The sequence below is a fragment of the Antennarius striatus genome, chromosome 18, assembly GCF_040054535.1.
Source record: "Antennarius striatus isolate MH-2024 chromosome 18, ASM4005453v1, whole genome shotgun sequence".
Lineage (NCBI taxonomy): Eukaryota > Metazoa > Chordata > Actinopteri > Lophiiformes > Antennariidae > Antennarius > Antennarius striatus.
Window position 1 is genome coordinate 1802703 of NC_090793.1, and position 14242 is coordinate 1816944.

Sequence of the window (14242 nt, forward strand, 5' to 3'; positions counted from 1 at the left end):
ATGTCCATTCATGAGAGCCGAGAATTCCTGATGACAGTGAACGTTTGTTTCGTTGCGCCTCGTGTCCTCCCGCTGACGAGTCACCATGTCTCATTAACTATTCATTAGTCATTACTTGGCTGATGACACATTGTTATTTGTTTAAAAGTGCTCATTAATTTGGACCGGTTTGGTGGGCTCTGTCGTGACGGGACGATGTGAAAAAAATACATGGGGGGGTAACATCAGATTAGCATACAGGCTAAAAGTCAGAAAAAAACGCTGGAATGTTCGCGCCCAGAACGTTTGACTTTATTTAATGGAGAGAACATGTTTGCATTTGAATGTTTGACCCGGTGGCCTCTGGATGTCGGTAACATTCGAAGTAGGAGTTGATTTGTTAGCTGACCGCTACAGCTAGCCGTTTGGTGACGATAGTCTCTGATCGTTGTCGCTGTCTTATGTTGTCTCAGTTGCGCTCTGCAATTCGTTACCAACATATGCGGTGCACCTCCCCGTCCTAATGCCCGTAAATCCGCTGGGATTGGCTCAAACAACCCCAATGACCCACAAAAGCAGAAGAAAAGGTTAAAAAAACAAATGATCAATTGCGAACACGAGGTTGGTCAGATGACTTTTCGAAGACTGCGACCCAGATCGCGACAGTGAGTGCTGGTCTCTGTGGTTGAGTACCAACGAATGGTGTTTGCCCCGCCCACCTCTACTGTGATTGGATGGCTAGGTAGAAACCTTTTTAACTAGAAAACACGTTTCTAGTCGAATATGCTAACTTCAAGACAAAAATGGTGAAACGATTTGCGTCAGCACCAGTTTTGGTTTCTACCTGACTGAGATTCGTCAAACTTTACAGAGATGGAGACTAGAAACTCGAGAAAACTTGACTTCTTGCATTTGGTGACGTGTCCTTTTTGGACTAATGGACCCATGAAGAGCGCTATGCTGTGTGGTTCACGCTAGCAGGATGAGTGGAGCTCAACAGGAGGCTCGGTGCCGTCCAACCACCGGCACAACGAGACACTTTCTCCACGGCGTCTCATTTTCCCAGTTGGCTCACTCTTCAAACGTCAGCGCCGGCACCTGGTCGCTGGCAGAGCTACAGATGACGGCGGAGACGCGTTTTGGCTTCCCATTTCAAGACAGCCACATGAAACGACTAAAGGTTTGAGCCCCGAGACGCTTTTAACCCCCCAACTCCAACATAAACACAGCCATCCTGTGCAACACGGGGAAGATGAACATGTTTAGAGATTCAAACTCTTTGAAAACAATCAGCCTTGAAGTGAAGGCATTCTGGCACTTCCTGTTACGACTATAGTGTTTGTCGGCCCACTTCCTGGTTCTCAGATGGGATATTTTTTCCCATGTTTTTTTCCCATGGTGCTTCATTCTCATATCTTATAGAGAATCAACCCAGTTAACTCAACGGGTGTCAGCAACAATCAGACTTCTGATCATGGAATTTATTGTCGTGACGACTGATCCAGAGGGTGGCGAACCCGAGGAAGTCGGAGAAGTTACGGCACCTTACGACGCAACAAAGTTTACCTGTGTCAGCGCTCAAGTTGAGCGAACACAGCGTTGCCCTGAGCAAAGTATCTTGGGATTGGTCAAGAACAGAAAGAAAACATCAATAAGCGTCGGAGAAAGTCCAATGAAGGAGATCGATTGGTACGTAGCGCTAGCAGCCAATGAGTTAAAGACACTGAATAGCTCCGAAACACCCTCTGATGTTTTGGGCCCTGAACTAATCCCGTAACGCCCAACAAAAGAGCACAAACACAAGACTACCAGTAAAAGTACTCCATTACTTGTTTGAATGCGGAGGCGTTTTCAGGCCGTTTTTGGTTTCAGGACAAAGTAACCGTTAATCCTACGAACCCACACTGTAAACCTCCGTTATGCTGGGTGGGCAGCTTCCTTGTTTTCTCCTCGCCGAGTCAAACCTGCAACCTCCACAGAAACAGACTTCGGGGCTTTGTCTGCCTTTTTTTGGTTGGGCATTTTTAGGGGGCCTCTGTGCAACCGGGACCGGCTTGCTTTTTGTTTTAAAGGAGGATCGGCTTCAGCCCGACTACCGTCTGTCAGCAGCAGGACACACTGTGGGCAGAACCAGACCTGAACCAAGAAATAATAGTGATCAGATGTCGATGCTGTGTTCAGGGACTCCTGCTCCCAGCCGTCGACAACGAGCACCTCACAAACGCGAGGACCGCCCACAGCTCCACGACTGTTTATCCCATCACAAAAGTCTGAATACCACCAGCTTTCATGGATCTGCTTCTGCTGGTAACCACACACATTATACTTTCCAGATTTCACAAAGCCAGACCAGAGGAAACCCTGCTCTTTTATTAAATAAGGCCCCGTTATTCTCCTGCAAGGAGAGCGATTAGTAACCGAGCTCGACGCCGGGACATCCGGCAAAACAAACCTCGAAGGTTTGCTTGGAGATTTGATTTTGGGAATCAACATTACAAAGACTTTAAAAGCAAAACTAAAAAAAACCCCAAAACAAAACCCATCTGATTCCGTCAATAGAACCTCGAACGAAAAGGAGATTCATCTGAGCCGCTGTCTCAAGCAAACAAATCAATCTCGTGCGAAAACAGGAAGTAGATCAAAGCAAACGTCCAATAACTTCCTGGAGAGCTAAACTTTTCTTTACTGAGCCGTGACTTATTTCCAGCGCCATAAAAGGGGGGAAACGACCCAAGTACTTACTAAAGCCCACCTGACCTACTTTCCTCAGCTATATACACTACGTGTATATGTGTGTGTGTGTGTGTGTTCATTTGTCTGAGTGTGTTAGCGGCTGGCAGCTGAGGTCAGCGCTGCCATGTGTTGGCCAGCTGTGGTCGCCTGGCGTTAGCTTTGCAGACTCGTAGCGAAGGGAACGGGCAGAATATAAATACTGTCTCCACCATTCTTCCTTTCTTTGGGGGGAAAAACAACAGACGCCTTGTTGTACAGAAAACAGGGGCATTTGATTCCTGGGAAACAAACTGTGTGGCTGCGCAAATTGAAGCAGTATTTCACAGTGACGCAAACGAGTCCGCGGGGAACGCCAGGAAACAGCTCGAGTCGCGATTTGATTCAAGAGTTTGGAAAAACCTTTAAATCTATTACTTTTGCAAAGGCGACTTTTATTGTGAAGGAACATTAAAGAAGGTGGCAAAATAATGGCAGCTTGACTCGAGGGGTGCACCACCTCTATGTTCTTCCTGTGTCGCGTCCAGATTGTCTGTTTTAGCTCACTATTAGCATCACTCTGGTGTTTAAAAGTCTCGTTCCGTCCTCCCTGACCTTCCCCTTCATGCTTTGGTTGTCGGTTCCAACCCCCGTCTATCTGGGACGAATCTGCCTCCAGGAAACCAGCCTCGATCCTCAGGTATAAAACCCTTTTGATGCATCTTGACCCGCTGAACCGGAGATAACCTCGTTTATTCCCGTCTCGGTCCGTTTGTCTGAGAAACTCCCGATCTGGGAACGGGCTTCGACCCTCGCCGCTCTTAACTCTCTCTAATGACTTTATGGCTTTTTTGGAAGCGCGTCAAGTTGCTGAGTGCACTTACGTACAATCTAATAACTCAGGTGGCCGGCGGCCATCAAGGAATCGGGTTAAGTGGCGAGGCGACGGCGAAATCAGACGAGAGTCACTCAGTGGTGCGTGAGCGCTCCAACTTGAAGAGTCTATGTGACAACAAGTCTTTTAAACACCGTTAACACTCCAAGACCTTCCTCATCCTGTCCGACAATCAAATAAATATGAATCCGATGTCCAACACTCATCAATGGTTGGGTCAGGAAGACGTCTGAGATGCTACGAAAACCCATTAACGAACTTCTATTAGCCGCAAAAGCTACGTTAACAGACCTCTGGGTAACAAGATGGCATGACAACAGTCCAATTACCCTAATGGATGTTTGTTCTACTTGGGCATGGCCTTGTGTTTGTCTTGTTGTGTTGTTCTGTGTGTGTGTTTGTGTGGACAGGGGTTTCCAGGAAGCTTCAGACTCTGGGATCAGATAAACCCACCCCCCACCCCCGGCCCCTGACTGCCCTCCCAGACCTGGTCAAGAACAGACCGATGTCTTTGAGAGACAGCAGCTGATGTCCTTGAGGAATGTTCAGGCAGTTAAAGTCTTTATGAGCTACGCTGGAAGTGTGTGGTCGCCTCACAGAGAGAGGGTTCAGAGTTTAAAAGATGCCCCCCACCCACATCACCACCACCACCACCCACCCCCATGTCAACTGGGACAGGCTCCACCCTCCCGTTGCCCTCGAAGCGAAAGAATAGGATTGAGACGGACTTTACTGGGAGACGCTTTTAAAGAAACGCATTTCCATGAACGTGGCGGCGGGACACGACCCAAGAACCAACCCCCATGGTTCTTTGGGTTGGGTTCTGGTAGAAAGGGGGGGCTGGTTTTGGCATCACAAATCATTCCTGTGGCATCTGGGATTAAGTTGAGCAATTATCAAAGTTTTGAATTTAGACTTCTGGACTGGGATTTGCTGATCTGTCGTTTGGCTCCTGAACGCGCCGCTGACATGCTAAAGGCTATGCTAATAATAGCTAGAATACAAAACTGGATGGGTCAGGAAGAGGGGGAGTCAATCCAGATCAAGCGGTTTCAGATCTTGAAACTGGGATGAAACTAAACATGCAGTTAAGTCTGATCCCAGAATAACAGGCATGACGAAACACACGCGTGTCCTTATAGGAACGAGAACCGCCGCAGGTGTTCCCGTTAAATCATTACCGCCTGCTTTTATAGGCAAGGTGATGTGTGTCACGTCGTGTGCGTGACGAGCCCAACACGCCTCCGGGTCCGTGACGATCGGTAATTACAGAACCTCAGAATCCAGCTCAGACGATCAATTAAACCCTGTAGTCAGGTGTTGGTCGGCAGGTAGAGCCGACAGGAACACCTGCAGGGGGCGGGGCGGTGGGGGGTATCACACACACACACACACCTGCAGGTGTTCACACCACATGAAGGTCTGGCGTCAGTTTTCTCCTTACTGTTAATTTTTTCGACTTTAAATTCTTACGTTTCTACGGTTTTATTTCAGGTCTGGCGAATGAAAAATCAAGACTACAATCCCCATGATGCTTTGCTTCTTCCTGTCTAGACTAGATATTACGATGGCAACTCAAGCCAAATCAGATCCAAAAAAGCTCTTTCCTGGTTTTAATCGACCGTTTCCGGAGCAAGAAGGTAGAAGCCAGCGTTAGGCTAATGGATTAGCATTCATCTGGGTGTCGATTCGTCTGATTGGATACTGAAATACAACCTCTGGGTGGGCAGGGCTTGGGTTTGTTGTGGTGAGCCTGTTCTGGCTAATGATTGGCTGCTGGCTTTTATGGTTCAAGCAGATGTCGGAGGAGACGCGGTGAGAGCTTCAGGAACATCAGGAAACACAAGCGTCATCAGCAAAAGTCAACGCTGAACCTGTGAGACGAAGCTCAGGGTGAAGCGATCACGTGACCACAACTTCAAGGATTTAACTTTGAAACGATTCTTATCATCTTAAATCCCATCAGTTAAAAGATTAGAAGATGATAATTAAAATAATTAATCATTACTTTAAACTTATTTACACTTTAAACTCCACGTGTGACATCATCACACCTGAGGGCAACCTGCGCTCTGATTGGATGATCTAAACCGCACCACACCCACCAGAGTAAATAAAGACAAAGCCTGCAGCAGTTTGACTCTGCTGTGTCAACACACACACACACACACACACACACACACACACACACACACACACACACACACACACACACAGGTCCTCTGAGCGCAAACAGATCCGCTGCTGACTGCTGATAGGGTGTGATCAATGTGGAGGTGGGATTGGGGGGCGGTGGCCTGTTCAGACCCGCCCCCTCTCCTCCTGAAACGACAACAACTAAAAAAAAAAAGATTGTTTTTACCAAACTGGTTTTGAGAAGTGCGTTCACACCACATCTGGTCGGAACCAGATTGACAATTTCAAGTGGATCCGATTGGACGGGAGAGAAAACGGGGCGACTTTCAAAATAATACGACTTTTTCAAAAGAAAATAGGACACGCTGAAAAAAAGTAATCTTCAGAACACAAAATAAATTTAAAGTTTAAAGATTAAACAAATATTTAATATAAACTTGTAAACTGAAAGAAAATAAATTTTAATCCTTTTGATTTGCTTAATTTTTACACTTTTTTTTCAAAATTTTTAATTTTTTTTTACTTTTGATTTTTTTTTTAAAATTCCAAATTAAAAAAATTAATTAAAAAAATTTACAAATTAAAAAAATTAATTTTTACACGTTTTTTCAAAACAAAAGCATTCCCTACTCGTGATGCTTTGTGGGTTTACTCAGCTAATAGGGAGCACTGAGATGTAATGACTTGGGACTTTAACTCTCGAGGGTTGGCACCGTCGCCGTGGCGACGCCTCATCTAAACCGCCTTCAGTGTAAACGCGACGCTGCAGCTTCCTGTCGGCTTCCCCCGCCAAACGGCGTTTTCCTTGAAGACTGGGCTCTTTGTTTCAGCCGTGATTCGCTGGCAGATATAAAAGGCGGGCGGGTTGATATTTGAGACGATCGTACATGCCTGCCAGGTTCCTGGCGCTGAAACGTTCCTCGCCGTGGAACCCGAGAGCCAGATGTGCCGAAGCGTCGTCACGAGACTCACGGAGAAACGCTCTGCAGCCTCAGGCTGTTTGTTTAACTCGCCCATGAGCTCAGCGCGACCTTTGGCCTCTCCTGCCACTCAGAAAACCTGGCTGCGTTTTGAAAAAGTCACGAGAACCAATCAGAGAGAAGCAGGAAGTAGATGCTCCGCTCACAGGTGGAGCTTTTTTAACCGTTACACCGCCGGCTGCAGACGAACCGGTTTTTTAAAGGCGAGCGTCGGCGTTGTTGACTCATCCGTCAGGGGGTTGATTTGACATCCGTTGCCATGACGACAGCTTTGCTCGGAATGATCGGATGCCCGAATAGGAGGCAGGAGGTTAAATCCCAGGTGTTGCGTTATACCTGAATGACGTCATCTTCGGATGGGTGCGGATGCTGATGTTGTAATTTGAAAAAACAAGAATGATTCATCGTGAGTTTGGGGCGGGGCTAAACAGACAGAAACCACCTGATAGGTGTTTTGTTTTCCATCATGGCGGAAAAAAAAAAATATCCCAAAGATTAAAAAAAAAAAAATCCCGAGAAAAGCGACGTTTGTCACATCTTTATCGAGTCGAGATGACAACACCGCCCCCTGTGGTCGCCGGCGGTACTGCTTCTTTTCGCCTGAAGGTGTATAATCACCTAAGCGTTCTATAAAACATCAACGACCACCTTTTCCTTCAACGTAAGATGACTCCAACCGCTCGATTCCACTTAATGATACCTTAAAACGGAATTTCCTGTTCAGATTTGATAAATCTAAAAGTTTTTCAGGGGATAAAAACACGAATAACTCATTTTTTTTGCGCTACCACCTCCTTAAACCCAACAAACACATAAAGAACTGGGCTGACGGTTATTAGAAAAAGGTGCATAAAGCTGGGGATTCCCACCAACACCAGTGTCTACTGGTAATACTGGAAGATGAAGATGAAGATGAAGATGAGAGGAATTGCCCTCCAATAGGTGCCGGAGAGCCATGGAGTGTCCGACCAATCAGAAGCTCCCTGAGGGTCGGCGGTTCTGAATTCTATTTATAACTTTAAAGGACTTTTTATTTTTATTTTTTTATTTTAGGAAATGGTGGGGAAAGAGGTGCGGAAATACCACAGATCCACTGGGACCCCCAGTCCGCCCCCCCCCCCCAGTCCGGTCCCAGTCTGACCAGCAGAGCCCGGGATATTCTCATAGTTGGATTTGCAGATTAAAGTATTTTAAATGCCATTTTAAAAAGTTTGCTTTGTCATGTTTTCACACTTTAAAGGTTTTATATGAAGTTAAAGTTTCTATTCAACCCGTGCGCGACGCGTAAAGACGCGTAAAGACGCGTAAAGGCGTCGGACGCGTCTCCTCACCTCCGTGAAGAAGTTATCCATCGCCCTCCTTAATTTAATCCCAGGGGATTTGTCGTGCGCGTGCGCTCAATCCCACTCATGTGTTGTTAGTTCCAGTCCAGCAGAACGCGGAGAAGAAACGGAGGTTCCGTGGGTTCGAGTCCCGGGAGGATCGTCCACACACCCCCCCTCCCGGAGCGGCTGCAGGATGGAGGAGCGTCCGGCTGGAGCTCCGCTCTTTGTTCCAGGAGTTACACTCCTCTGACAAACTTTCGGGGTCTCCTCCTCTGCGCGCCCCGGTGTGCGCGCCTCGGTGTGCGCGCCTCCGGTACCGGTGGTTCGGTCAACGGGCGGGCGGAGGAGCGGCGGAGGAGAACCGGAGAGACGGTCGGCCGAAACTTCGGAGACGCTCCGTCAGGAGGCAATGAGTGAAACCGGTGGACAATAATCCCGAAGCTCCGCCCACTCGCCGTGAACCCGCCCCCCTCCTCCGGCTGCACCCCCCCCCCACACACACACACACCGCCTCTCTGACTCCTCCTGCCGTCGGTGTGTGAAGGAGGATGAATGAGACGTCTGCAGGTGAAGGTTGTCCGTCTGTCTGTCTATTTACGGTTATGGGTTTTTCTGCCCTCTGCTTTGACTCACAGGAATGAACCCGTTGACCTGCATCACCTGTTGTTGTGAAACCAAACACACCTGAATGCACCACACCCTCCTCATCCTCCTCATCCTCATCCAGACTTTTATTTCCGATCGGATCGGTTCGGGTTTCGCTGGGGGGAAGCAGCTTGAACTTCGACAGACTTGGACCTTCTCCTCCGGTTCCTCCTCCAGATGTTTCATGAGGTCATTTCCTTCTGGGGGGTTCAAACGGTGGCCGTCGGTCCTGGATGAGTTGAAGAATGAAGAATGTGTTTGTGTAGGAATCATCTCAGCTGTCTCTACACCTCTCACCTGCCTGGACAATGTCGTGTCTGACCTTTGACCTCTAACTCCTGCCTGCATGTCCTCCAGCGCCTGAGGACTCCTCAGACCATGTCGGGATGGTTTTAGCGACAGGGGCCGAGTTCGTCTAAGCTAACTTGACTCTTTGTGTCGAGGGTTTTTGGGAGGTCTCTGCACGTTTTAACACGTTTATCACGTGTTTCCTGCCACACGTATGTTGGTGGAAAGGTCACGCTAATCCATGAAGGTTGAACCTCAAACATTCAGATGTCTTTTTTGGGTTTAGAGATGTTTCATGCAAAACTCTTCTTGGGTTCTAACTGATAGGAAAAAGAGATTTTTGGAGTCTTTTAAACTCCTCCTCCTTTTGGGGGCGTGGCCTCCATGAGACATGCATGTGCATCATGAACCGCTTTCAGGAACTTCTCTCCGGTGTTGTTTGATTCTCTGCCACGCGTCCAAACATTCAAGCGACCCAAACAGGAAGAGGAAAACAAACATTTCCTGTGGCCGCTTCCGACGTCCAATGAAGATGTGAGATAACGGAGGGGGCGGGGCTTCTGTGGCAAAGCTAAAAACGGATTAGCTGAAGGATGTTTTGTTTTAAATGTTTTAAATGCGTGGATTATCTCCTCCACACCCATCTATGAGTCACTCTTGACGCTTGTGGAGATGCGTGCCTCGGTCACATGACTACCTTCTTAAAGGGGCCGCTCCGGCCGCCGCTAAACTGAAACTCCAAAACTAGCAGAACCAACAAGAAACAAACGTTGGTGTGATGTTACGAGGACACTGCTAATAAAGTTGATACAAACTGGATTCACCTTTATTATTATTGTTAGAATAAAACAGTTTTTAAGCTGGTCGTATTTTATTTTGTTGGATTCATCTGACACACATCAATCTTTGTCGACGGCCGATACCGATCATCCAGAGGCTTGCGCGGCCCTGCTGCTGGTCGGCCCCCTCGGGGCGTCTTATTGGCCCCTGGGAACCAGAGATTGAACCTCAGGACATTTATAGTTCATAGTCAGAGGATCATCAGGCAGGATTTATCAGCAGAGGTCGTTTACAGCCGCGTCAGCTGGGTCGCAGCGTCTCCAGAACAAACTGACCTCCTAATCCCCAAATACTTTCTGCTGGGGGGGGCAGTTAACTGGATTTCACCCTGGGAATCCCCCCCAGAGAGGCTGACATGTTGGTAACAAACACCTTCATGGAGGAAGAAGAGGTGCTATCCTTTGCTGAAGTCATGCAGTGGAAATTTCATTTCATTGCTAAAAGCTAATTCAGCTAAAGTTTGTTTTATTTGTTGTAATCAGTTTTTCAAACCTGGAGAATCTGAGATTTTAATTCAAGCTAATAGTGCGTTTCATTTGGTCACCATTACGTCCAGGGAAACATCATGGGGAGCCTAGTAAAACTAAAAAAATAAAAAAAAAAAAATATTTAAAGTAGAATAAATGTACTATTTAATTCCAGTCGTTTCTGAAGAATTTAAAGTTATTAATTGAGAATTAAATTTTTTTTTAAAATTTTAATCCAATTTGCACCTCATTTCACACAAACTGATGAACTCTTCTTCATTGGAAGTTCTCATAGCGAGGAAAAAAAATCATTTAAATTCTTTGCAAACACCGCCACCTAGTGTCCAAAGATCAGTACTATAAAATATGAAATCACTAACCATCCATCCATCCATCCATCCATCCGTTTATCCGGTTTGCGGGTCACGGGGGTTGCTGGAGCCTATCCCAGCTGACTATGGGTGAAAGGTGGGGGACACCCCGGACACCAGCAAATCGCGGTTCCCCTCGGGGCTAATAATATTATTTCAGGAGCTCAAAGCTCACTTTTTCCACCAGGAAATGCTAAATAGTAAGATTTTCAAATAATAAATAATATTAATAAATAAGAATATTTTCTAGTGACTCACAAACTTCTTGAAAGACTGAATGATAGATTACGTTCTTCTTCTTTTCCTTTTGGCTTTTCCCTTCAGGGGTCGCCACAGCGAATCAGTGTCCTCGATCTAACCCTGTCTTCTCATCCTCTTCTCTCACACCAACTACCTTCATGTCCTCTTTCTCTACATCCATAAACCTCCTCTTTGGTCTTCCTCTAGGCCTCCTGCCTGGCAGTTCAAAACTCAGCATCCTTCTACCAATATATTCACTATCTCTCCTCTGGACATGTCCAAACCATCTCAGTCTGGCCTCTCTGACTTTATCTCCAGAACCTCTAACATGTGCTGTCCCTCTGATGTACTCATTCCTGATCCTATCCATCCTGGTCACTCCCAGAGAGAACCTCAGCATCTTCATCTCTGCTACCTCCAGCTCTGTCTCCTGTCTTTTCCTCAGTGACACTGTCTCTAGACCAAACAACATCGCTGGTCTCACCACAGCTTTGTACACCTTTCCTTTCATTTTAGCTGAAACTCTTCTATCACACATCACACCTGACACTTTCCTCCACCCGTTCCATCCTGCCTGGACACGCTTCTTCACCTCTTTTCCACACTCTCCATTGCTCTGGACTGTTGACCCTAAGTACTTCAAATCCTCCACCTTCTTGATCTATTCTCCCTGTAACCTCACTCTTCCACTTGGGTCCCTCTCATTCACACACATGTACTCTGTCTTACTGCGGCTAACCTTCATTCCTCTCCTTTCCAGGACAAACCTCCACCTCTCTAGCTTCTCCTCCACCTGTTCCCTGCTCTCACTGCAGATCACAATATCATCTGCAAACATCATAGTCCATGGAGATTCCTGTCTAACCTCGTCTGTCAGCCTGTCCATCACCATAGCAACAAGAAGGGGCTCAGAGCTGATCCCTGATGCAGTCCCACCTCCACCTTGAACTCCTCTGTCACACCTACACACACCTCACCACTGTCTTACAGTCCTCATACATGTCCTGCACCGCTCTAACATACTTCTCTGCCACTCCAGACTTCCTCATACAATACCACAGTTCCTCTCTGGGCACCCTGTCATCAGCTTTCTCCAGATCTACAAAAACACAATGCAGCTCCCTCTGGCCTTCTCTGTACTTCTCTATCAACATCCTCAAAGCAAATACTGCATCTGTAGTACTCTTTTTTGGCATGAAACCATACTGCTGCTCACAAATGTTCACTTCTGCCCTTAGTCTAGCTTCCACTACTCTCTCCCATAACTTCATTGTATGGCTCATCAGCTTTATTCCTCTGTAGTTGCCACAACTCTGCACATCTCCCTTGTTCTTAAAAATGGGCACCAGCACACTTCTCCTCCATTCCTCAGGCATCTTCTCACTATCTAAGATCCTGTTGAACAACCCAGTCAGAAACTCTACTCCACCTCTCCTAGACACTTCCATACCTCTACAGGTATATCATCAGGGCTGACTGCCTTTCCACTCTTCATCCTCTTCAGTGCCCTCCTCACTTCCTCCTGACTAGTCTTTGCTACATCCTGGTCCACAACAGTCACCTCTTCTAGTCTTTGTTCTCTCTCATTTTCCACGTTCATCAACTCTTCAAAGTACTCTTTCCATCTTCCCATCACACTACTGGCACCTGTCAATAGACTTCCATCCCTATCCTTAATCACCCTAACCTGCTGCACGTCCTTCCCATCTCTGTCTCTCTGTCTTGCCAACCGGTATAGATCAGTCTCTCCCTCCTTACTGTCCAACCTAGCATACAAGTCATCATAAGCTTCTTGTTTGGCCTTTGCTACCTCTACCTTCACCTTACGCTGCATCTCCCTGTACTCCTGTCTACTCTCCTCAGTCCTCTCAGTGTCCCACTTCTTCTTAGCTAACCTCTTTCTCTGTATACACTCCTGTACCTCCTCATTCCACCACCAAGTCTCCTTATCTACTTTCCTTCCAGATGACACACCAAGTACTCTCCTACCTGTCTCCCTGATCACATTAGCTGTAGTTGTCCAGTCATCTGGAAGCACCTCCTGACCACCCAGAGCCTGTCTTAACTCCTTCCTAAAAGTCATGCAACACTCTTCCTTTTTCAGCTTCCACCATTTCATCCTCTGCTCTTCCTTTACCCTCTTCATCTTCCTCACCACCAGAGTCATCCTACACACCACCATCCTATGCTGTTTGGCTACACTCTCACCTACCACTACTTTACAGTCACTGATCTCTTTCAGGTTACACCATCTACACAAGATGTAGTCTACCTGTGTGCTCCTACCTCCACTCTTATAACTCACCCTATGTTCCTGCCTCTTCTGGAAGAAAGTATTCACTACAGCCATTTCCATTCTTTTTGCAAAGTCAACCACCATCTGTCCTTCTGCGTTCCTCTCCTGGATACCAAACCTGCCCATCACCTCCTCATCACCTCTGTTTCCTGCACCAACATGTCCATTGAAGTCTGCACCAATGACAACTCTCTTACTTCTAGGTATGCTCTGCATCAATTCATCAAAGTCCAACCAGAATTTCTCCTTCTCCTCCAGCTCACATCCTACCTGTGGAGCATACCCACTAACAACATTGAACATCACACCTTCTATTTCTAGCTTCAGACTCATCACTCCATCTGATACTCTTTTTATCTCCAGGACATTCCGAACAAACTCCTCCTTCAAGATAACTCCTACTCCATTTCTCTTCCCATCTATACCATGATAGAACAACTTGAACCCTGCTCCTAAACTTCTAGCCTTGCTACCTTTCCACCTGGTCTCCTGGACACACAGTATGTCTACCTTCCTCCTCTGCATCATGTCAACCAACTCTCTACCTTTTCCTGTCATAGTTCCAACATTCAACGTCCCTACTCTTAGTCTATACTCTTGGTGTTCCTCTTCTCTTTCTTCGAGCAAACGCACTTTCCTCCTCTCCTTCTTCAACCAACAGTAATCCAATTTCCACTGGCGCCCTCTAGGTTAACAGCGCAGATGGCGGTCGTTGTTAACCCGGGCCTCGACCGATCCGGTATGGAAGTCATAGGTTGGAGTCGCATGTTTGATTTGGCAAAAGTTTTATGCTGGATGCCCTTCCTGACGCAACCTTCTGTATTTATCCGGGCTTGGGACCGGCACAATAAGACACTGGCTTGTGTCCTCTTGTGGCTACATTGAATCAGAGATTATGTTAACGAATAAATATTAAAGGAATCATAACAACAATAAAAGAAGGTCATGATTTTTCCAATAATATTTTAATTCAGGAAATTTTAATGAACTTTATTAAAATCTCCACAGAGAAAACTTTTTTAACACTTGATAAACAAACACAAAGACATAATCCATCAGCATTAAGGTTTT

At 46.6% G+C, this 14242-nt stretch overlaps 1 protein-coding gene across 1 annotated transcript in view; it reads right to left on the reverse strand.

The window, feature by feature from the left end:
• Positions 1-8422, reverse strand: part of myo10 (myosin X) — a 59571-nt gene extending 51149 nt beyond the window's left edge. The window contains exon 1 of the mRNA XM_068340045.1: positions 8031-8422. Within this exon, the coding sequence (XP_068196146.1) occupies positions 8031-8051 (21 nt within the window). The 5' untranslated portion in view covers positions 8052-8422. The remainder of the gene's footprint in view (positions 1-8030) is intronic.
• Between the last annotated feature and the right edge of the window lie 5820 nt (positions 8423-14242).